We start from the raw sequence: 24,625 nt of genomic DNA, 5'->3' as shown, positions 1-24,625 counted from the left end.
GCGGTTTACAAGGATACAATACAAAAAGTAAAAATCAGTTAAAACTATAAAATCAAAAACATCAGTTTAAAATGCCTGCTGGAATGGGGTTGCCTGCAGGGGCTGAAAGTTCAGCAGGGAGGGGGCCTGTCTGATCTCAAATGGAGTGTCTGATCTCAAAACTGTGCCCACAATATTAAATGCATGGTCCCTGGTGTCTATGAGCTGTGCTTCTGAGCCACAGGGGACCACTAATAGTGACTCCCCCAAAGACCCCAGCAATTGGACAGGGATATAAGGGATCGGGCGGTCCCTGAGGTAATCCTGGACCCAAGTTGTTAAGGGACTTGAAAATTAATACAAGGACCTTGAATCTGGCTCGGTAGTGTATGGGCAGCCAGTACAAACTTTTGAGGAACAGTTATGGACTGTTGATAGACTTTCCCCATCAAAAGTCTAGTCACAGCCTTTTGCGCCACTTTCAGACCAGGCCCAAGGATAACCCCACATAGAACACATTGCAATAACTGAGTATTGAGGTTCTTACATGGGGCAGAATTCAAGAGTAGTATCTCCCACCACAGCATTCTTGTTTTGCTTGCAAACCCAGTCTAAGATCCCAGACCCGTGGGGGTATGTTCTGTGATTTGGTCCATGGAAAGCTCTAAAAAAGACCGAGTCATATTGCATAACCCTGAAGTGTGAAGATATCTGGTATCAACAGAACCACCATCCGGGTGGGCAGAAACAACTTGCCACACGTTCGGTAATTGGATTGATGAACAAAAGTTGCTTTCATTCATTGCTGCAGATGCAGTGCAGCTCAAGAAAAGAAGGGATGCAGATATGATGCACCTCAACAAAAGAAGAATACGCTTATGAGCCATCAGAACAATCCACAGCCAGTTCTACAGGAAACCACGGTAGAGCTATAAAGGCTGACTGAAGAGACTAGTTAATTTCACACCAGCATTTAGTTCTGCTCATTCCAGATCTCTCCCTGCACCCTCACTCATTAAGGTGGTGTCTCTTTACGTAGATCTGTCGGTTGAGCTTTTACAAAGGTTACGGAGGGGGAAGAAGATGAGAATTTAAGAAATGCCCAGAAGAGCAAAATGCCAAGGGATCCTCAACTGCTCTGCAGTCTTAGTTTCAGCCGTTCGGCCAAAGGAAGGGGGCTATCAGACCAGGCGGCAGCCTCACTTGCCTGAAGAGGAGGAGAGGACCGACAAAGCTTAGATTCTGAGAGTGTCAGAGAATTGTGAATGTGTGCAATAGGAAGCTCTTCCACTGGTAAATTAATGGCAGGCCCTTTAAGAGAATTCTTTCCTGGCACAACTTCAGCCACCAATTCATGGCTGCTCCTTTTGTCCCTACACTTGTCCTTCAGCTGAACCACACGACCCTTCCTTCGCCACTTAGGGCTTCTGTGAGCCTTCTTTCTACCTTTCACATTTTCACCATCACTGTCTTCACTGGAGTAAATCTTCTGGCACACGCTCTTCTTCAGCGAGCTTTTATGAGTGGCCGGCACGGGTTTTCCCCTCATCCGACAGCTATCTAGGACTTTCGTTGACTTGCGAGACAATCTTGGTGACTTGTTTCCCAAGTAAGTTGGTTTTCGTGTTCCGGCACCCAGAGACACTGAAGTTCCTGGACTATTGAGGTTTTCTGACGCCCAGGCTGGATTTTCATAGTTTTTGAGCAAGTTTGGCAAGCCAAGTCCCCGCAGATATTTTCCTGGTAATATACTTTCAACTTCCTGAGCACTGTCATTTAGCTGAGCTGAAGGAGATGGAGCTTTTCCCTCAGGGCTAGATGTAACATTGATTTGTTCTACCATTTGCAAAGAGTTTAACAGAGACATATCTGAAAGGCTGGGAGAAGCTTCCAAAGCAGAAGGCTTCAGAATTGCCCGCTCTTCTGAAGATAAATCATTTTGACCTTTATAAAGGTCAATTTTGGAGACAGAGCACTCCTCACTCCCTGGTAGATTTGGATCATATCGCACAGAATTCAAAGACGGGGGAATGATTTCAGCTGTTTTGCAGTGCAGTGAAGTGTGTTGATTTGGAAAATTACTACTCGCATCTGACTCGGATTCCGAACACACAATATTAACCCGCTTTGGAGAAATGCTGAAGGATGTTCCTTCCCAGTCAATGTCACTCAACTGCAGATGGGCAATTTGGGAAGATGCATGCAAGTTTTCAGGTTGCGAGCTCAGAGAACTGTCAGGAATGCAATTATACTCTGTATTTTGCAAAGTAGTCATGAGCAAGGTAGATGGTGGGTTTTGACTTTGTGTGACTGCAGTAGGAAAATGTGCAGTGACATGTAGGCCCTGAAATTTAGAGCCCTTTTCTGGAACTGTTTGAAAACCAGAAACAGTTGTAAATGGGGGCTTAGGATCTTTGCCGGGAAGGGTTTCCTCATCAGATTGCATGTTCAGCCGAGAAAGAAGATCTGCTATTTCACTGTCCCCAGCTAAGCATTCTCTCTCTTTAGGTTTCTTCTTCTTACCTAAAATAACCAGACAAAACAAAGTCACCTTGTAAAAAAGGAGGCTTTGTTCCTTGTGATGAAGTTAACAGAAGCAATCTGTGATTTAAAGGGCAGTTAAGCAAGGGCTGGGGAAAGTGACTGAGAATCTGCTTACATTATAATGCTTCGCTGACTAAGATGCATACATCTCGGGAGGATAATGGGCAATTTCACAAAACGAAAGGAGCACGGTGTCTATTTAATCAAAACCCGACGCTTCAGATTTACCTTTGTTCCTTTCCTTGCATATTTCCAACTTCTCCATATGGTATCGGGCAACCACTTCTGGATATGCAGCCTCAAATAGTGACGCCTCTTCTGTTGTAATTAAAAAGGGTTCTGCAGGCTGATCGTCTGCTGTAGTGTAATGATCTGGAGCAATGAATCCAGAGCATGGAAACAAAATACTATCAGATACAGATGGGCAGGTTCAGGGCTGCAGAAAAGATAACTCTGTTCTCATTTAGGCACTGTGCAATCCAAGGGAGTAGCAAATGAACTGTCATTTCCTAAGCCCTGTGGGTTGTTTTTTTTTTTTAGGAGGGGGGTTGTTTCCAGGTTTTCCCCCCTTGGTCTCCACATTGCTCCCCCCCCCCACATTGCACCTCCCATGAATATCTAAGAGAGAGAAAAATTGCCAGGAGGGGATGCAATCTGCTCCAAAAGTATCATCACCAAGGTAGGACTTTCAGGCAAGAAGTCACTGATGGCCTTCTGTTGCCCAGTAAAAAGACATGTGTTCTCCCAGGCTTTGGGAGGGCTTGGTTGACTCCGCTTTGGAGTTTTCATTCCATAGCATCATAAAATTGTAGAGGGGAAGGGACCTCCAAGGGTCATCCAGTCCAACCCCCTGCAATGCAGTATGTATGCATTTATTACTGCTCTGCTACTCATATAGACATTTATATGCGTCCCTGCTTGTTTGTTTACTTTTGTTGCAAACCGCTTGGGGACCACTCTGGTGGTGGAAAAGAGGTCTACAAATTTTAAAAAGGTAAAGGGACCCCTGACCATTAGGTTCAGTCATGACCGACTTTGGGGTTGCGGCGCTCATCTCGCTTTACTGACCGAGGGAGCCGGCGTACAGCTTCCGGGTCATGCGGCCAGCATGACTAAGCCGCTTCTGGAGAACCAGAGCAGCGCATGGAAACGCTGTTTACCTTCCTGCCGGAGTGGTACCTATTTATCTACTTGCAGTTTGACATGATTTCGAACTGCTAGGTGGGCAGGAGCAGGGACCAAGCAACGGGAGCTCACCCCGTTGCAGGGATTCGAACCGCTGACCTTCTGATTGGCAAGTCCTAGGCTCTGTGGTTTAACCCAGAGTGCCACCCGTGTCCCTCCACAGTGCCACCAGCGTCCCTCTACAAATTTTACTGTTAAGCAAATTTCAGCACATAAATTTCCAACGTGTCTAAAAACAAAACAGTGGTTCATTCTTAAATATTTAAAACAAAAGCTATTTATGTGAGGTGTGAAACACAGAGCAGTCAAATACAACATTCCTAGAGTGGACATGTTTAGACATGAGGAGGGATGTCTGTCCAGCCAGTAGATAAACTTCCTGTTTCCTCCTGTGCTGGGACAAACTTCCTCTACATGTGGCCACAGGTGGGCGTGACTTTACCTGTGCAGGTAACAAAAGCACAGGGCTGGCCACCACATCTCTCTTCTCCATTTTGCTTTCGTCAAAGAAGCATCAGCCTGGGATGCTCCCTATCTCCTTACGGGATAGATTCTAAGTGTATATATTTTGTAACTTAAGTCTGCCTTCTGGGATCCATCGGTGAACAGAATGAGTGAGTAAACTATTTTATACTTTTCTACAAGTCTGTGTCAGGTCTATTCTTTTTAAAAGAGGGAATAAAAGGGGAAATACCAGGAAACTTATTTTAAAGGCTTATGCAAGTCTGGCAAACCTATCCGCTGTGTAAGTTTAAAATGGGGAATGTTACTCTGCTAAATTGTAGAACTTGTTAACACAAGTTGGGAAGGATATAATGAAACAATATGTCCGCTCCTGCCTCCCTTAACATTCCCACAATTTGTATTCCAGCAGCATAAAGAAAAGCAGATTTAAATTAGACCAGCGTCAAATTACAGTGAGCAGAGTTCATGCCACTGGCTTGTAAGGGGTGGGGAAGGGGGGGGAGTGTCTCTTATTTTAAAACTTGCCTTGTCTCCAGTGATCATGGCCTAGGACCCTCGTACCTACGGGACCGCCTCTCCTAGTATGCCCCACGGAGGACCTTAAGGTCCATATATAGCAACACCCTAGAGGTCCCGGGCCCTAAGGAAGTTAGATTAGCCTCAAGCAGAGCCATGGTCTTCTCAACACTGGCTCCGGCCTGGTGGAATGCTCTGTCTCATGAGACCAGGGATCTGATTTCTTTCCGCAGGGCCTGTAAGACGGGAGTTGTTCCACCTGGCCTTTGGCTTAGAATCAGTTTGATTCCCTCCCCCTCTTTCTTTTTGCTTTCTCCTCCTGTGAAGAGGCTGCATCCTAATGTTTTAATGTTGTATCTTAATCTTTTAAATTGTATTTTAATCAGCTTGTTTTTATTATTGGTTGTTAGCCGCTCTGAGCCCGGTCTTGGCTGGGGAGGGCAGGGTATAAATAAATTTATTATCATCATCAATATGAATATATTAAGCCTTTCCCAGCCCCACCCAACCCTATTTGGAGATGTTATGAGTTCAACCTGGAGCCTTCTGCAGGCTGCGCTGATGCTCTGCAACTGAGAAATGGCTGCCACAAGAAAGGAATAAAGTTAGGATTTGATGTGTGTTGCTCTACTCGTCTGAACAGCATGCAAAGATCTAAAGATCCAATTTTCGCTTATTCACACTATTCATTTATTCAATTTCTATCCTGCCCTTCCTCCCAAAAGTGGCCCAGGGTAGCAAGCAAGCACATATATTAATTATGTGTGTGTGTGTGTGTGTGTGTGTGTTAAAAATAAATCTAAAAACATTTTCCCAACCAGCAATCACTAGACACACAGGGCCAGTCTGTCTTTTATTTTTAACATTCCAATACTGCTAAAGTTAGTTTCTTATCACATCATCCCTGTCTTCCTTCCTTCAAGGTGGTAAGGAAACTTTTCATTAAACCAGCATTTAAAGCAGCATTGTATGATAAGCCCAAAGAACACAGAAACAAACAGCACCAACCTGGCTTTTGCCACTCTATTTCAAAGCAAGGAATGCCATTTTTAGTCCGGGTCTTGATTATCCTGTAAAACAAAGATAAAAATGAGGGGGAATTAAAATATAGGAATCCCTGTGGATCCACATGTGTGGGTGAACAAGAACAGAATTGGCTGGGTTGCCTAGATTCAAAACGCAGGGATTGCACAAAAGAGCCCCAGTAGCAGAGCATGAAACTCACAAAAGTTAAGCAGCAGTATAGCATTAGGAATATAGCTTGTTAGACTTTTCTTATCCCGTTCCAACTCCACACAGCAACTGACCTCTTTCTACCCCTCTTGCAATTAGCAGCCCACACAATGTTAAGTAAGTTTAAAATGCTTTACTTACAGATTCAAGGTCTCAGTCATGCATTGTGCCATGCAGCAGCAACAATAATAAAGGCAAAATACACTTTGGTAGAAAATACAGAATATGATTCCAAACATGTGCTGTAACCTTGTGAGCAAAGTCACACATGTCTATCCCATTATATGATGTGGAGGGAGAGAGTGAGACAGAGAGAGAGAGAGGGAAAGAAAGAAAGAAAGAAAGAAGAAAGGCTTTACTTCCTCCCTCTTGTGGCGTGACCTGGCTGAGTCTATTTGTGGTCCTTTACCCCTTCATACACTAACTAGCACTACGCTTGCTAGTTATATTTGGCTGCAATATTCCACAAAAAGCAAAAACATAAACCATTTTAAAATAGAAGAATGCAAACAGAAAAATGCCCAAGCAGTTTGTGTGAAATTCAGAATTTAAGTTACTTTAAAAAAAGGGGTGTGTGTGTCAATCTTCTGTGAATCCAGTGCTTATTTAAGAAAAGAACAGAAAAAGCTAACTGACTATTATTTAGGAAATATGAGAATGGCATTAAAATAAATAAAAACCTTAAAAACCCACTACATATGGGGCTAATCTCCCACGTGGCTGCAATATGTAAAAGAATACAACAATCCCACAATTTATGTGGAGGTTATGTTCTGGGGATTTTACACTACATCAGAAATACAGGACTGATTTAAACCCCCATGTATAAAAACCCCCATATATTTTCCACTTCCACAAGGCTGTCAGGAAGATTTTCTCCAGCAACAGATATGAAAAGAAACAGGGGGTGAGAATTCTTTCAACTACCAAATAAAATTACCTTAGTGCCTGCAGTTGCTGTGCGTCAAAATGGCCAGACTTCCTTCTGTTCATGTCATAGTATGTGAGGAGGATGCACAATTTCTCACAAGCGTAATGCTTGGACCAGTCCATTTTCTCAAAAGCAAATTTCTGTAAGTGTGAGAAAAGCTCTAAACATGTGTCCTCTAAAACTGGTGCCACAGTATTGTTGGCGAAAACCTTTTCAAGTGCCATGTATGAAACAGTTCACTTGCCATTAGCACACGAAATAGGCTCAGTACGTTTCTGAGCACAATTCAAAGTGTTGGTGCTGACCTTTAAAGCCCTAAATGGCCTCGGCCCAGTACACCTGAAGGAGCCTCTCCACCCCCATCGTTCAGCCCAGACACTGAGGTCCAGCACCGAGGGCCTTCTGGCGGTTCCCTCCCTGCGAGAAGTGAGGTTACAGGGAACCAGGCAGAAGGCCTTCTCAGTAGTGGTGGGTGCCCTGTGGAACACCATCCCACCAGGTGTCAAGGAAATGAACAACTATCTGACTTTTAGAAGACATCTGAAGGTAGCCCTGTTTAGGGAAGTTTTTAATGTTTGATGTTTTATTGCATTTTTTATATTCTGTTGGGAGTTTCCCAGAGTGGCTGAAGAAACCCAGCCAGATGGGCGAGGTATAAATAATGATTTTATTATTATTACTATTATTATTATTACCAAAAGCCCACCATTATCCTGAAAGAAAGTCCTGAGCACAGGAGCATGCTCCATACTTGTGATTCCCATCAACGGCCTCCAACAATGGCCCTTGTGGCCATTGATAGCCTGTTCCTCCATGAATCTGTTGAAAGTCATCCAGAGTACTTCATTTTCTAAAACTGCTTAAGTTTCTCCTTAATTTGAGTGCTCAGATGCAGAAACAATTAACCGACATTGCAATAATTCCTACTATTTTTTGGTGCTTACTTTCCGTAATTTTTCTATTTATATGAAGATTCTTCTAACCAACAAAATGGCAACTACTCATCATTACTAGCTGGGCTAAATGCTAATGCATACAATCAGTTGAACCATCAAAATCTACTATCTGTACCTGAAAGGACAATAAATTGGGCCTCCGGCACCCATTTAACTTCATCGGTTTATCTTTGCTGATTAGATACTCTTGGATAACCTTGGCAGGAAAAAAAGAACAAGTGAAAAGGAGGTTTCTGGATAATAAGATTCTAGGAAGCATTCATTTTCAAATTTTCAAATCGGGCCTAATTACCTCAGGAAATGGAAATCCCTTGCATGCTTTAGCCTTCCTGTGAATAAAAATGCATACGTTAGGAAGAGGTTAGAAATGTGAAGTGTGAAAAGGAGCTGCCTTCAGAGCTGTAAGCCTAAGGCGAAAAGGCAGGAGAGGTGAAGCGACAGGCAGCTGAGCTGAACCAGTCTGGATTCTGGACTCGGAAATAGCTTCCTTGTTTCTGCAGTTTATTCAAAAGGTGGCTTGAAATTTACAGCATGCTATTTACTGAAAGAGAAGTACCGTATTTTTCGCCCCATAGGGCGCACCGGCCCATAAGGCGCACCTAGTTTTTTGGGGGGGAAATAAAGGGGGGAAAAAATATTTCCCCCCCAAGGTGCGAGGCTGGGGCGGGGGAAGCCCGAGCTTCCCCCGACCCTAGCCCCCAGAACAGGCTGCTCTCCGCAAGCCCTCCTGCGGCTTGCGCAGGGCTACCCGAAGCCCCGGCGCGACTGCTGAGCGCGCCGGGGCTTCGGGATAAGAGGCAGCGCTGCGCAAGCCGGGGGGAGCCCGGCGGGAACTCCCGCGGGCTCCCAAGGCTTGCGGATAGCTTCCTGAAGCCTGGAGAGCAAGAGGGGTCGGTGCGCACCGACCCCTTTCGCTCTCCAGGCTTCAGCGAAAGCCTGCATTCGCCCCATAGGACGCACACACATTTCCCCTTCATTTTTGGAGGGGAAAAAGTGCATCCTATAGGGCGAAAAATACGGTACTTGAAAATGATTCATAGATGCTGCTTAACTCTGAGTAAAATGGTAAAGGGACCCCTGACCATTAGGTCCAGTCGTGACCGACTCTGGGGTTGCGGCGCTCATCTCGCTTTATTGGCTGAGGGAGCCGGCGTACAGCTTCCGGGTCATGTGGCCAGCATGACTAAGCCGCTTCTGGTGAACCAGAGCGGCGCATGGAAACGCCGTTTACCTTCCCGCCGGAGCGGTACCTATTTATCTACGTGCACTTTGACATGCTTTCAGACTGCTAGGTTGGCAGGAGCAGGGACTGAGCAACGGGAGCTCACCCCTTTGCGGGGATTCGAACCGCCGACCTTCTGATCGGCAAGTCCTAGGCTTTGTGGTTCAACCCACAGCGCCACCCGCGTCACCTTAACTCTTAGTAGGTTGGCTAATATTTACAAATCAGAATCAGATAAGTGTTGGAAGTGTAAAGAAGTGGAGGGAACATTCTTCCACATGTGGTGGACATGTAAAAACGTAAAAGGGTTCTGGGAAATGATTTATAATGAAATGAAAAAAATGTTCAAAATGACTTACCCCCCCCCCCCCAAACAGAGTCCTTTTTGTTGGGGATAACCCAGACTGAAATTCCCTGGTGTCAGAAAAGGTTATTTATGTATGCAACAACTGTGGCCCGTGCTTTGTTAGCCCCAAAATGGAAAGTGAGCGAAATCCTACCTAAAGAGGACTGGCAATTTAAGTTGATAGAATATGCACAACTTGCATATAATAAGAGAGCAAGAACATATGTTTAAAGAAGAGTGGAAAACATTTTTTGAATATATGGAAAATAACTGTATACAGTTGAAAACGCTGCCCACTTGTGTGACTGCACAGGTGAGACCCCCAGAGAACTGGCGTCCTTTTCCTGAAGCAATTTGGGGAAATGCACATGGAAGCACACCTACTTTTTAATGCCATTCTCCACTGCGCTGACTTGCCGGTCTTGCTCAGAGGAGTGCCAGTCACAAGGGCAGCAGAATTCTGCATCGTGGGGTTCACAGCATGCTGCGCTGCCGCAGAGACGGCACCCGGCGCTCTCATGATCTTTATAAGCTCCTGCAAGAAAATGGTGACGACAGTTGTAATGGAGATTTAATAGAGTTGCGTCAACAGGGAAGATGCGGGAGAAAAAAAGTTAACCCAAGGACCCACAAAAGAGAGGAGGGAAGTCCATGGGAATTTATGGAATTCTCTTTGTGTTTTGGGCGCTTAGGGATTGTTTGTAAATTTGTAATAAATTTATAAAAAAGAAAAGAAAATGGAAAGGAGAGTGTAGGCTTCTGAAAATGGGGAGATGTGTCCCATAAAGTTCTGAATGAGGTATAATTGCACAAGTAGCTGAAGCTTTCTGTAGGTTTCATTCTATCTGTAAACTGCTTTGAGGGTTTTTTCTTACAATCAATGGTATATACATTTTATGAAACAAAACAAAATAATAATAATAAAAACCAATAAAATAAAAATAAAATGCCAGGTACTGTATAGGGGTTTGTTTGGTTGCTGTGCTGGCTTGGCTTAGCTTGTTGTTCAAACCCAAACTCATGGTTTAGCTCTATACAGGCAAACCACAAGGTGTAATCAAGGTCTGTTCTACAGTTTGCAGCTTGTGGAAGAGCTAAATGACAAGGCCAGGTTTGGACAACACACTAACCCAAACCATGACTTTTCTCCTGGCACCACAACAGCAGAACAACCAGAAAGAGAGGGGTTCAGCTTCCCTGAACCCCTCTTGACAGCCTGCATGTTCGCACTAAACTATGGTTTGGTTTGGTTTGGTTTAGTGCAGGCATAGGCATACTTGGCCCTCCAGATGTTTTGGGACTACAACTCCCATCATCCCTAACTAACAGGACCAGTGGTCAGGGATGATGGGAGTTGTAGTCCCAAAACATCTGGAGGGCCGAGTTTGCCTATGCTTTAGCGTGTCATGCGAACCAGACCTTTTGAATTATCCATGGTGAGAGAAAGCAGGATATAGATTATTATTACAATAATAACAAACAGTACGCCAATTGTGCTACACAACGTTCCTTCGGGGAGAGGCTGATTATAATTTTCTGTAGAGAGAAAAGGATTTGGTTATCACTCACTTTTCATGGATTGGCGCTGGCTCAATCCAGTCTCCTTTTAAGAAACCTTTTAATGCTACTGCAAACCCGTTGAAGAGGAGGCCTCTGTGCACTGCACTTCTAAAGTTCACAGGCCGACTCACCTGGATGACGACACACGGTGCAATGAATCACCTTGTTTACTGCCAGGGCTGGGATGTCATAATCTTGGAAGTGGTCTTTCCAGTGCGCAAACCTAATATTTAAAGGATGAGAGTAGCACGGAGCACTTAAGGTGAGGCACACAATCACCATTGTTCATAAGATCTGCTGCTTACATGTTAAGGCAATGCACATCTTACAAATACAGTGGTACCTCGGGTTAAGAACATAATTCGTTCTGGAGGCCCGTTCTTAACCTGAAACTGTTCTTAACCTGAGGTACCACTTTAGCTAATGGGGCCTCCCGCCACCGCCGCCATGAGATTTCTGTTCTTATCCTGAGGTAAAGTTTTTAACCCAAGGTACTATTTCTGGGTTAGCAGAGTCTGTAACCTGAAGCGTCTGTAACCCGAGGTACCACTGTACACTCACTGAAATCAGTGGGCTAGTTCACTGATTTCAATAAGTCTGCTTGAAGTATGACTAATGTTGGATGTCATCCATAGCAGGGAAATGTATCTGAAAACTCATGCAGGGTTTATAGGATGCTAATTTTCACTAAGCAACTCAGCATTAGGCCTGTATGACGCACAATGCTCACACAAATGTACAGCTGACAATTTGTAAATTCTAGCCTACAAGATAAGATAAAATATACCTTTGCAGTAAGCTCTCTCCCCTCACAGTCTTAATCAACTTTAAAGCTTGTTCTTTTCCAACTCCAGGTACTCCCTTTAAGAGACAAGAGAATATCACATACATTGACGTAGCAATTTACAGCAACATTTTGAGCACTGCAGTGCAAATATGAAACTTTTCCCGCAGTATCTTTCATACAAACTTTAAATCATCAATGGGGCAGGTGGTTTAAATGACAGTGATGGTCTAAACAACAAATGACTGAATGAACAAAATGCCTGTACAGTGGTACCTCGGGTTAAGTACTTAATTCGTTCCGGAGGTCCGTACTTAACCTGAAACTGTTCTTAACCTGAAGCACCACTTTAGCTAATGGGGCCTCCCACCACTGGAACACGATTTCTGTTCTCATCCTGAAGCAAAGTTCTTAACCCGAGGTACTATTTCTGGGTTAGCAGAGTCTGTAACCTGAAGCGTCTGTAACCTGAAGCGTCTGTAACCCGAGGTACCACTGTACACATTTTTTAAAATGCAATGAGCAGCTTTGACATTTATCTGTTGCAGCAGACAAAATGTGGTCAACATGGAAAGGAGCGACTAACATTCACGTTGGTTTGACCTGTAGCAAATTATGTGTGAAGCTCCTCTGTCTGGTTGGGATGTTGCAAAGTTGGAGCAGATTACCCCCAATGTCCCTTTCCAAATCTCCGATGCTACGCAAAGTTAAAATGGGGGTGGAAGGTCAAATGTGAAACAAATACTAAAGAGAATCAAAAGGCAAACATCCTCTGACAAAAGCACACTGATTACTGCAGAGATGCATTGCTCACCAACAGTGCAATCAGTTACAGCCTGACAGGGTCAGGGAAGGTGACTAGTATGAGAATGTGCAAAGAATTATTATAAGCAAAGGCTTGTTTTTTTGGTTTTGGTTTTGTAAAATCAATACGTTAAAGGATGCTCTCTCTCTCCCTCAATCTCTCTATCAAACATGTGGCAGACCGAAGAGCTTTGAATTGCTTTACCCAACTTTCTGGAAGAAACAGATTTAAAAGCTTCACAAATCGGATTGCTAAGGCAAGCCCGGGATTTTGCAGTAAAACATGGGTTTGCTGCTGGAAAACTCAAAAACAGATTGACTGAAACGGAGGGAAGGGCAAGTAGCTGGCTGGATGAAGAGGATGATATTTTGAAATTGAAAGCTGGCAGCAAAACACTGGAAGATTTTGTTCGGACAGCTGCATCACCTGAAGGGAGGTCGCGGGAGTCAAAGGAGACACAAATGTTTGCAGCAGGAGTATGCCTGCATTGAAACAGCGGCATTGCAAAAGCTTTCACACAGTATGGCTCACTGAGATCTCTAGATAGAATTTGCAGTAGTTTGTGCTTTGCCTGTACGCACATGACCGAAGCAGAGTAGTTTGACTGCAATTATCGCTGTTTTAAAGCAGAGAGCAATGGAAAATTAAAATGTGTGTGTGGCCAGGAAGAACGATTAGGGAATTGCAGAATGGGCTGCAATTCACCCAATGTGACTTATTTGTTCAACTGGGTATAGGCTCCGTCACCTTCCTGCTTTATAAATTCTTTTTCCAGCAAGCATATACTCCCATTCAATGCTGGCCTGATTCACAAATGAGAGCCGAGCCCTTTTAGCCCGACTAAAGACAGCAAAAGTTACACAGTCCAAAGAACTGCTTGTGCCAAAGGAACAAACAAGCAAATTTGTTCTGAATCCAAATGTACATGCCCTGGCTTCAAATGTTAAGCCCTATATGCCACCAAAATGGGACGCGGGTGGCGCTGTGGGTAAAACCTCAGTGCCTAGGACTTGCTGATCGTAAGATTGGCGGTTCGAATCCCCGCGGCGGGGTGAGCTCCCATCGTTCGGTCCCAGCTCCTGCCCACCTAGCAGTTCGAAAGCACCCCTAAGTGCAAGTAGATAAATAGGTACCGCTTTATAGCAGGAAGGTAAACGGCGTTTCCGTGTGCGGGACGGGTGCTGGCTCACCAGTGCAGCTTCGTCACGCTGGCCACGTGACCTGGAAGTATCCTCAGACGTGCCGGCTCCCGGCCTCTTGAGTGAGATGAGCGCACAACCCTACAGTCGGTCACGACTGGCCCGTACGGGCAGGGGTACCTTTACCACTAAAGAACGGTCTCCCTCGGGAGGTTCCGGACTCTCCTTCCTTGGAGGTTTTTAAGCATAAGTTGGATGGCTACCTGCCATGGATGCTTTAGCTGAGATTCCTGCATTGCAGTGGGCTGGACTAAATGACCCTTGGGGTCCCTTCCATCACTACAATTCTATGAAAATATCCTTATTGACTAGCACTCGTCTGTTGGCTGGATCAAGAGTCCCCATGAATGTCTCTTGGGATACCCCAGCTGGAGGAAGTGGAGGGGGAAACGTTTTCGTGGATTCCTCCTTCTGCCTACAGCCCACTGAGAAGCTGCTCCAGAGGGCTGGAGGACCCCACAAAAGAGTATGGGAGACGATATGGTGGACTGCAGGTTGAATCAGAGAAAATCACCTTCCTTCCTCTCTCCAGCAAGAGGCTCCAGTGCATCTTGGTCTGTTCAATGAATGGAAGGAGTCCTTTCATTCACAAAAGGGACACTTCAGGATCCACCCCCATTTCCCCGCCTTTAAGAACAAAAGATGGGTTGGGAATCTCATTTCTCAACACTATGCACACATTTACTTGGATGCTAGTCTCAAGTATTTCAGCAGAACCTTAGAGCTTAGGATCAGGGCCTTGGAAAAGCATGGGGGAAGGGAAATAAATCTATTAGGAAACAACGACTAGGAACCAGCATACGAAGACAGTTGACATGAAGCAATCTGTACTGTACCTGGAGAATCTGATCAGTGTCATGTCCGGGGAAGGTTACGAGCTAATGAAAAAAGATCAGCTGTTCACTCCAGAACGTCAACATTTTTTGGTTTTGTTTTGTTACCTTAGGAAGATAATCGCAACCGAGTAGAATTGCTAATCCAATCAGTGATTCTCTGTTGCAGCCCAGTGTCTTCTCAATAGCTAATATTGAATAGCAGTCGATGTGCGGGTCCTGCAAAAGAACACAGTCAGATGGCGACACCCTCTGGCATTGGGAAGACAGGCGAACTAATGCCAGTGTACTGGAAAAAAGCAAAGATCATCAGTGTCGAAGCAGTGATTCTTCAACATCAACGTCATTGGACTGGTCATGTTGTTCTGATGCCTGATTATCGTCTTCCAAAGCAACTACTCTATTCCAAACTTAAAAGTGGAAAGTGTAATGCCGGTAGACAACAAAAGAGGTTTAAAGACGCTCTCAAGGCAAATCTTTAAAAATGTAGCATAACACCAACAACTGGGAATCACTGGCCTGTGAGCGCTTCAACTGGAGAACAGCCTTCACCAAAGGTGTCATGGAATTTGAAGAAGCACGAACTCAGGACAAAAGGGAGAAATGAACTAAGAGGAAGGCACGTTTGGTAAACCCTCACTGTGATCAACTCCCGCCCGGAAAACCTATGTCCCCACTGTGGAAGGATGTGCAGATCCAGAACTGACCTCCGCAGTCACTTACGGACACACTGTTACAACAATCATAAAAAAAAATCTTACTCGCCTATGAGTGATCGCCGAAGGAGAAAGAAGATCACAAAGCAGGAAGAAATGTCGTTAACATAGTTTCTTCAATGAGCACTGAGAAACATCCCTGCTAATACCAGCAGAAAGAAATGTTCCTCCAATGGCTCTGAGAACCTCCAAGCAGAAGGATGAACTGGCAAACTATGGTTTGCTGAGAGCCAGGGGGGAAATCAGAGCTTATGAGAGGAGGGTGTTGCAGTAACTAAGATTTCTCAAGGATTCTTGAAGTTAGTGCACTTCTGACTTAACACATCAAAGACTGAATGAAATATAGATAGATAGGCAGACTCACATGCCCCTTGAATTCCATGATGGAAGAAAAGTGGGAAATAAATAATGCATATAAATAAACCTATTTAAAAGACAAACCACAGCAGGATAACTGCTAAGAGTACCAACTATAAAATATAGTTATTTGCATTTGTTTCCTCGCTGCAGGGTCACCTTCGCCATGTGCAAAAGGTGGCAATGAAAGAAGGGCCTTCTCAGTGGTGGCTCACCAATTATAGAACTCTTTCTCCAGAGAATTTTGCCACGTGCCAACACAGCCAGCCTTTAAGCGTCCAGCAAAAAGCATTATTGTTTACCCGGGCTTTGGATCTTATTTCAATCAGACCATGGAATGATTCTGGTCCGGTTTGGTTTTCATCTTTTAGCTTATTTACAAAAAGAAGCTCTTTGAAACAAAGCCCCAATAAAGTACCTTTATGTTCATGGTAAAATTCCGGTAAACTATCTGAGCACCGTAGAGGAAGGCATCACCATCATTGGTGATGCAGGCATCCACATAGCCGTTCAAGTTCAGATAAGCACACATGGCTTCTGCTTCACCGGCTGCCTGAACCCAAGGGACCCCTAAGCACTCCAACATTTCAAGGCACTAAGGAAGCAAAAATCCCAAAAGAAGATGCAGTTAGACCTAAAGCAGGAATTCAGTTCTTTGCAAAATTATGCATGCTTCCATCAAATGGTCACGAGAATCGCCACAAACTTCTGAACCAACTTTCCCCCTGTGCTCTGCTCCATAGACACTTCATTGAGGTACAGATCGCTGCCCTGCAATAATTCATAAGTTCTTTAAAAGAGACAAGCCGTATGAAAGCACGGCGCTATAAAATCAGAGAACATCTTCTCATGTCATTAAATCAATAGGAGGTGAAGCTCATAAACGATAGACAAGAGTCAGGACAAACCCTAAATCTTACAAACGCGTGTCTGGAGCTATAAAATTGACATGCAACATTGAAACAATGCCTTCCCAAAAAATAAAATGAAAAATGCTTCACGCTCAATTAAGCATAATTATTCTGCAGTTCACAAACATTAACAAATCAAACTAGACTTGGTCAAATACGTTATTTTAAAATATTTTTTAAAAATTATACAAAGTAAATAGATTAAATATTATTAATAAATAAATTTATTATAAATAAATTTATGCCTGTGATTGTATAAAGGTAATGGCAGCAGTATTCAGTACCCCGAACACTGAAATTCGGCCACCCATAGACACTTGCCTCTTTCAGTTGAGATTTAAAACGAGATCTCCCTGTTCTTGCCCTCCAGGGTTTGCTGGATGGGCCAAAGCGAGCTTCTCTCCTCTTTCGCATTGTGTCTGCTTTCAGCTCTGGGGACTCTCCCTCCATGACAAACACCAAATGGATTCCCATTAGCGTTAACAGAGAGACTCGAAAATAAAGATTCCTGCAATAGCAAGAGAGTTGAGCCACTTTTGTGGAAGGGATTGCTTCCCTTCTGATGTACATCATACACCGGTCTCACGTGCTGTTTTTACTTATTGGTCAAGACCCGCCAGGGCTTTGGCTGAGTTGGCATCTTGCCTCCTGCTGCCTTGCTTTTCCCTGCTGCTGTTAACAAACTTTACTATTGGATAGTTTTGTGGTTTTCTTTTGAGATTTTTAATAGCATTTGTACTTGCTTTTAATTGTGGGTGCTTTTGTAGCTCACCCTGGGCCCATTTGGTGAAGGGTAGGATATGAGCATTAATAATGATGACGATGACAATGGATTTAAAGTTGGCCAAATATTTGTTAAGACCGATCAATTATATTTAACTTTTTTAAAACAAACAAACCATGATGTACAACATTCATGCAAGATCAACAGTCACTATCTCTGTGTCCATTTTTTATGTTGCCTATCAAACACACCGAAATACGTGAAGCAATCACTACATGTGGAAATGTGAAACTTCATAGGGAATTATGGTCTGGGAAAGGAGGCACGCAGCAAGAATTTGAGAGCCGTATTTGGAGTTCACTGGAGAAGAGGCTTCTGAAAGTGATCCATCCTTGACTATGCTTCGTCCTTTACAGTGGTACCTCAGGTTACATACGCTTCAGGTTACATATGCTTCAGGTTACAGACTCTGCTAACCCAGAAATAGTACTTCAGGTTAAGAACTTTGCTTCAGGATGAGAACAGAAATCGTGCTCCGGCGGCACAGCAGCAGCAGGAGGCCCCATTAGCTAAAGTGGTGCTTCAGGTTAAGAACAGCTTCAGGTTAAGAAAGGACCTCTGGAACGAATTAAGTACTTAACCCGAGGTACCACTGTACTCCTTATCAATGGCTATGGGAGCTATGGATTCTCTGCACAACAAAAATAATTTCACCAGTAACAAGGGCTGGATCTAGACACGTCAAAGACGCACTTCAGTTAAACGTGCTGTAAATTCATACAGGGAAATCCGGTGCAGAAAGACAGGCCTTCACAGTGCCATCTGGTGTCACAGCGTTATATTGCATATATAATGCATATAAACTGATTTTTCTTAACCAATCTGGCCGAGTCCAAGATCATCCTGTCTACCTTGCTAGGTAGCAATGAAGATAAGCAAATAAATATGGGATTGGTTACATTCACTGTTTTCTCCTTGAGTTTTGCTCAAGAACTGGGTGAGGAGCGGGGAGAACAGGGGAAATAAACTTCCTTCCAAGTTTTAGAAAAATATTTAAGCTATACCTTAGATTTGGGAAAACACTAGTGGGTAAGCAAAGAATTTTATAATCTGTATGCCGCTGACAATAATGTAAGACAGCAGCATTGTACGTACCTAAGGTGAGGTTTTCTGACTATCCCAACCATCTTTTTAACTGTTTGTGCTTCACACACCCAGAGACTTAAATCAACAGCCAGGGTCTTTCCTTTAAGGCTGCTGAGGGGGACGTGTTGTTTTACAGGTTCCAGGATCTGCCACAGGCTGGTAACTCCCATCGTCACAAATATTCTGGCAGTACGAGGACATCAGCTGCAGAGATCAACATAAAATATAATGGAGGTCTCTTGTGATGAAATTTAAATTACAATAAAGAAGAATTTTTAAGGAAATAAAAATTATAAAGCTGCAATCCTAAACATATTTGCATGAGAGTCAGCCCCATTGAACGCAATGGGACTGAAATCTGAGCACACAGGATTCTTATCGATTTGAACCCTGGTCTTAGTCCAAAACTCTAACCACTGCCCCACAGTGGCTCTCTCACGTGTACAGGATTGTGCCAAAGTACACTGACAAAGCACATTTTGCTACAGTGGAAAAATCCCTATTCCGTTCAGTACGAATGATTCAAATAGCATTTGATGATAAAAAATAAACAGCAAACGAGCAAACTTCTGAAACAACAATGGGATATTAGCTCCGCCCAAGGCATGAAGGAGAGCAGCAACAACTGGGAAAAGATAGACACAATATTTTACAAGGACAGAAAGAAACATCACAGACAGAATAATGGCCACAAAAAGGAAGAACAAGGATATACGGTAGTTTTAATGCTTCACCTGTAGATTTATAAATCATTTAATGCGTCATTACGAATGGAATTCGTTAATACTGCAGTTGTTGTATAAGGGATTGTGATTTTGACTGGAGGTAATTGAAATTAATAAGATTTTGGAATGAGGAAATGAAGTAAATAATCAAACCATCAATTCTAGCAAGGGGGGGGGAGAGACACTTAAATTACCTAAATTACATAATTTGGCATCTGAACAATTGGTATCAGTAATTGTATTATAATTTGGCATTTTTATAATGAGGCTATTATTGGATTATTGTAATTGAAAATTAATAAAAATTATTATATTTTTTAAAATTCTCAGCATTCTTTTAGCAATCTCCATTTACAGCCCTTTTAAACTCTTGGTATCGCCTCCCTTCAATCTCTGAACTGCTTTTCTTAAACAGAGCTTCTTGCTCTACATCATCTTTTCTTTTGTATTGCACATTTGTCACCCAGCCCATTCTAAATGTAGCATAATAAACTTTAAAGCATAACTTGTGAAATCAATCTGAATTGGCTTTCACCAACTGATTTTACAGCACAACCCTATGCATGCTTACTTAGAAGTAAGTCCCACTATATTAATTGGTGCTTGAACTCAGGGATATGTAAAGGATTGCAGCCTTCATCTGTTCCTGACCCTTCCTTGCAATAGTCCCTTCCTATTCCTGATTTCCCTTTCTGGCACTTTCCCTTTTGCCTTTGATGATGCCCATTTCCCCTTGTTATTTTTCTCACTTCACCCTTTCCCACTCTCTTCTAGCAGCCTATTTATTAGTAGCCTAATTTAGGGCTCTCTTTCTCCTCTGCCTTGCTCTAAGTTTCTCTGTAGTTACCCTTCTGCAAATGAAATTGTGTGGCTATTCTTCTGCATTGTGCCAGAAATAATGTAGTTAAAAACAAGAGAACCTACCCATGTGACGCTGACACAAAACCCTTGCACGTACGCTATGTGAGAGGATGAAAGTTTAATATCCTCCCTCTTCTCTTCCTCCCAACGTCCCCCCCCCACCTTATACTGTCTACAATATTGGTCTCTCACATTGAATAGAACTGGTCTGTAGAAACGACTTTATGATCTGAAAACAGAGATGATGTATGCACTTTTGTGATCTAAGGAAATCTTTAATAAATATTTTTTAAGTTAACGCAGCTTTGTATTTATGCATAGGATCTTAAGAGTTGAGGGGATGGGAAGAAACTAACAGTGAAATCCTATATGGGACAACGAAGAAGTTAAGCCCCACTGAGTTCAATTGAACTTATTCCCGTGAAGTCTGTGTGTATAGGACTGCAGCCTGAGACTGCAAGCGACCTTGTTATGCAAACAGTCTGAATGATTACTTCTTATATTACAGCTTTGCAGACAAAACTCTCACACACAATTAGCATCCTGTTGAAACTAGCGACAGTACAGTCGTGCCTTGGGTTACATACGCTTCAGGTTACAGACTCCGCTAACCCAGGAAAATTGCTTCATGTTAAGAACTTTGCTTCAGGATGAGAACAGAAATCGTGCTCCGGCGGCGCAGCAGCAGCAGGACGCCCCATTAGCTAAAGTGGTGCTTTAGGTTAAGAATAGTTTCAGGTTAAGTACGGCCCTCTGGAACGAATTAAGTACTTAACCCGAGGTACCACTGTATGTCAGAAGATGGTTAGAACGGTGGGTCTGGCAAGCTCTTTGCCTTTCAAGAAATCGCTGCTTTTGAGAAAGTCTTGATTATCAGGAGATGAATCAGAGTACTATGACATAGTGTACAGAGCAGGGATTTCTTAAAACAGAAGGATAAAGCATTTAGCATAGCTCAGTAATCCTTATAGCACCCTGAGTGGGGCAAGTGGAAGATGAGACGCATTAATCTCTTTGAGGCAAGGTGTGGGGAATCTTTGGAACCTCCAGATGCATCTGAACTACAACTCCCATCAGCCCCAGCAGGCATGGCCAATGGCCAGGGATGATGGGAGTTGTAGTTCAGCAACATCTGGAGGGCCAAGTGTTCCCACAGCTGCCTTAAAACCACCCCATGGAAGTTTGTGGCTGAGCTGAGTCTTGAAGTGGGAGCTTCCAGCTCATTCCTTAAACTGTTATGCCCAGAAGTTCCCGATTGTGGTAGCTGTGTTGGTCAAAAAACAATACAATTAAGATGTGTAGCTGTTCAAATGAAAACTTTCCCATTCGCCAGGCTTCTGGGCTTCACAGGACATTGTCACAAAGCAACACAACATTACCTTGCCAAGCCTACAAATCAGGAGCAGCCAAGGCTTCAGATGTTGTGAACTACAACTCCCATCATCCCTCACTATTGGCACTGCTGGTTTTGGGTGATGGGAGATGTAGTCCATGTGTTTTGTTGCGTGAATAAACCACATTTTGATGCATGTGCGTAAAACACATAATATAAGAAATCATCCTAAACATTAAATACAATCTTGCAAGCAAGCCTTACCCGAGGGTCTAAGCATGAGGCCAACTTTTGGTACACTCAAACTGAAATTTAGTGAAAAAGGAATTCACTAGGACACCTTTGACCAAAAAAATAGAGCAGTGCCATCTAATGGACACAAATGTGTATAGCATTAGAGCTACAGAAAAGCACCCATTACTGAAGCACAGGAATTGACTGGTATCCCTCTTGCATGGCCTGCTGGGCTGTTGCTTTTAGACCAGCCTGCTCATGATTCAACTGTGTGTATTGACTTCCCAAAGTAAGTGCCAATACCAATCCTTGTGGGAATCAACTTTCTACCTCTCGTTATTCATTTGGAGAACTATCCGTTTAGTCCTATTCTTTGCTTCCTGCAACTTTAACTATAAAATTTGTTTTTATTAACGGATTTTCATCGTTAACATGGGTACATGCAACGTCTGTTTTCAATTCACAGAGTCCTTTCAACTTGTAAAGCTGCGATTCCCAAGAGGATCTCTCCTCTTATTCCTCGACTGCTAAGCTTACTCAAGAGTCTTCAGCGTGGCCATGACAAGATCTGCTCAGTGGATTTGGCCAGAACCCTTAACTGGACAAAGAGATTGGCTTGGCGACTTTCATATTCTCTCTTTCTACAGAGCCCCACCTCACAAACAGTAAACCATAGGCTTAGGAGGAACCCTAAGATGACATCTAGAGAAGCCCCCCATCATATAACAATAATACAAGTGCCTAGCCCTTCTTAAAAGAAAACAACACCCACATCAATGCATACAGCATGGAGTCAACTCCATTTAGTTTCCCTTGGAGAATTCTGTGTAATTGGAAATACTGTGTAAAATGCGAGCATGGAGACTGTAATTTTGAGGATCCATAACTGGCAGCATAATCCTATGGCTTTTACTTGCAAGCAAGCCCTGCTGCGTTCAGAAGTTTGCCACGTAAGGCTGTGTTAACTTGTGAAGGGCAACTGAGGGAGCGCTGCATAGGGAAGTTTTTAATATTTGATGTTTTATCATGTTTTTGATATTCTGTTGGGAGCCGCCCAGAGTGGCTGCGGAAACCCAGCCAGACGGGCAGGGTATTATTATTTTTATTACTCCCAAGTACCATAAGTGCCTCCTGCCAACCTAGCAGTTCGAAAGCACATCAAAGTGCAAGTAGATAAATAGGTACCGCTCCGGCGGGAAGGTAAACGGTGTTTCCGTGCGCTGCTCTGGTTTGCCAGAAGTGGCTTAGTCATGCTGGCCACATGACCTGGAAGCTGTACGCCGGCTCCCTCGGCCAATAAAGCAAGATGAGCGCCGCAACCCCAGAGTTGGCCATGACTGGACCTAATGGTCAGGGGTCCCTTTACCTTTACCATAAGTGCACATTGGGTCGCAGCCCAGTAGTGCGATGCAAAAAACGTTGGGCAAAAGCTTTGCCAACTTAACACACGCAAACACCCCTCTGCTCTTAGAATCGTTTCCCTGCTGCACCTGCCAAAAGAGGGTAACATCTGAGAATCACACAATTGTAGAGTTGGAAGGGACACCCCCAGGGTCATCTAGTCCGACCCCTTGAAGTGCAGGGCTCTTTTTGTGCCATTGGTGAAGCAGACTCTAGTCCACGACAGCTTCTTATGCCATAATAAACCTGTTAGGGTAGGGTTACCAGATGTACCTGATTCTCGGGGACAGTCCCCGGATTTGCAAATCTGTCCCCAGACAAATTCCATCCCCAGATTTCATTAAATGTCCCCAGGAAATGTGGCAGCGGCAGCCTCAGCAGTCTGGAGCCAGGCTTCATTGAAAAAAAATCTGGTAACCATAGCCTAACTGGATGCAGGAGAGGAGTTTAAGTGGGGGCGAAGGAAAAACGCTAGGATTCTTTCAAACACACCTACACGTTTCTTCCACCGGATTTAATACATTGCATGGTGGGGTTTTTTTGTTTGTTTTTAAATTAACCAAAGCTCAGTTTTAAAGCAAACTTTGATCTGTGCTGTTGACTTTTTTTCTTAATTTTTTTTCTCTTTTCAAAATAAAAAAATCTTTTTAATTATTTTTTTTTAAAAAAGTGTCCCTGGATTTATTGAAAAAAATCTGGTAACTCTATGTTAGGGTCGTTAGAGTTCCCGCAAGACTCCCGTTCTTGGCATAGCTGTCAACTTTTCCCTTTTCTTCCGAGGAATCCTATTCGGCAGCGGCATAGCGTGGGTTGTCAGCACCTGGGGCAAGGCAAGTAATTTGCGCCCCCTAACCTGCCGCTACTGCCAGCTTCTTCTTGCTGCTGCCTGGTCTGGTCTGGTGTGGTTCTCTCCCGCGCTGCGCTGGGCGGCCGCTGCACTGTCCCTCCCCCAGATAGTCCCTCGCTCTCTCTCCACAGTGGGCGGTGACCCAGCGGCTCAGATCGGATTCGCACAGCCAGCACTGCAGTGAAAGAGAGTGAGTGAGCCAGGTAGGGGCAGAGAGCTGCGAGTGCGAGCGCGCCCCCCCCCCAGATGTTGCGCCCGGTGCGGCTGGCCCCCCCTGCACCCCCCACGCTACGCCACTGCTATTCGGAATAAGGGAATTTCCCTGAAAAAAAGGGAATCGTTGACAGCTATGGTTCTTGGTGCGACTGACCAACCAACCTCCAGAAGTCCTTTCTTTTTGACAGCAAATGCTGGATTCTCCTTCCTTGGCTGGATGGCCACCTGTCACGGACGCTTCAGCTGAGATGCCATGCACTGCAGGGGGCTGGACTAGATGACCCTAGGGTGTCCCGTTCCCACTCTACCTCCCTATGGCTCTAGGAAAGGTTCTTGCGAGTCGCCTTGTGGGGAAAAAGAAAGAGAGATTTCACCGAGGGGAGCAGAGCCGACTCTGTGGGCGCAGACCCATCTGGGTCCCTCAGACGACACGACGGCGGCAGCGTCGGAGGCCCTTCCGCGCTGAGGTGAACAACGGCACTCAAGCGCCGACGTTCGTAATTCCGCGGGCGCCAAGCGCGCCTGCGCGAAATCGTGACGTAAGCGGGAGGGAAGGTGCCAGAACGGCGGAATCGGACGGCTTGCCGCTGAGGGGA

The 24,625-nt window shown here is 44.2% G+C and overlaps 1 protein-coding gene and 1 long non-coding RNA gene across 2 annotated transcripts in view; both read right to left on the bottom strand.

Annotated features, from left to right (window-relative positions):
* LOC308473762 overlaps positions 1-24,625 on the bottom strand; it is a 136,382-nt gene that overhangs the window by 2,889 nt on the left and 108,868 nt on the right. The gene's annotated exons all lie outside the window — the stretch shown is intronic.
* On the bottom strand, positions 1,109-24,545 carry GEN1 (GEN1 Holliday junction 5' flap endonuclease; the record flags this gene model as incomplete). Its single annotated transcript, XM_080999031.1, has 14 exons — positions 24,404-24,545; positions 18,422-18,616; positions 16,864-17,050; positions 16,050-16,226; positions 14,667-14,777; positions 11,725-11,798; positions 11,069-11,160; positions 9,762-9,912; positions 8,102-8,138; positions 7,925-8,005; positions 6,863-6,993; positions 5,698-5,759; positions 2,752-2,895; positions 1,109-2,502 (listed from the first exon to the last, which is right to left on the bottom strand). Exons 2-14 carry the CDS (start codon positions 18,580-18,582, stop codon positions 1,109-1,111), a joined length of 2,802 nt encoding a protein of 933 aa, XP_080855157.1. The 5' UTR covers positions 18,583-18,616; positions 24,404-24,545.

Source organism: Podarcis pityusensis (assembly GCF_964106645.2).
Source record: "Podarcis pityusensis genome assembly, chromosome: 3".
NCBI lineage: Eukaryota > Metazoa > Chordata > Lepidosauria > Squamata > Lacertidae > Podarcis > Podarcis pityusensis.
This window is presented reverse-complemented; position numbering and strand designations above follow the sequence as displayed.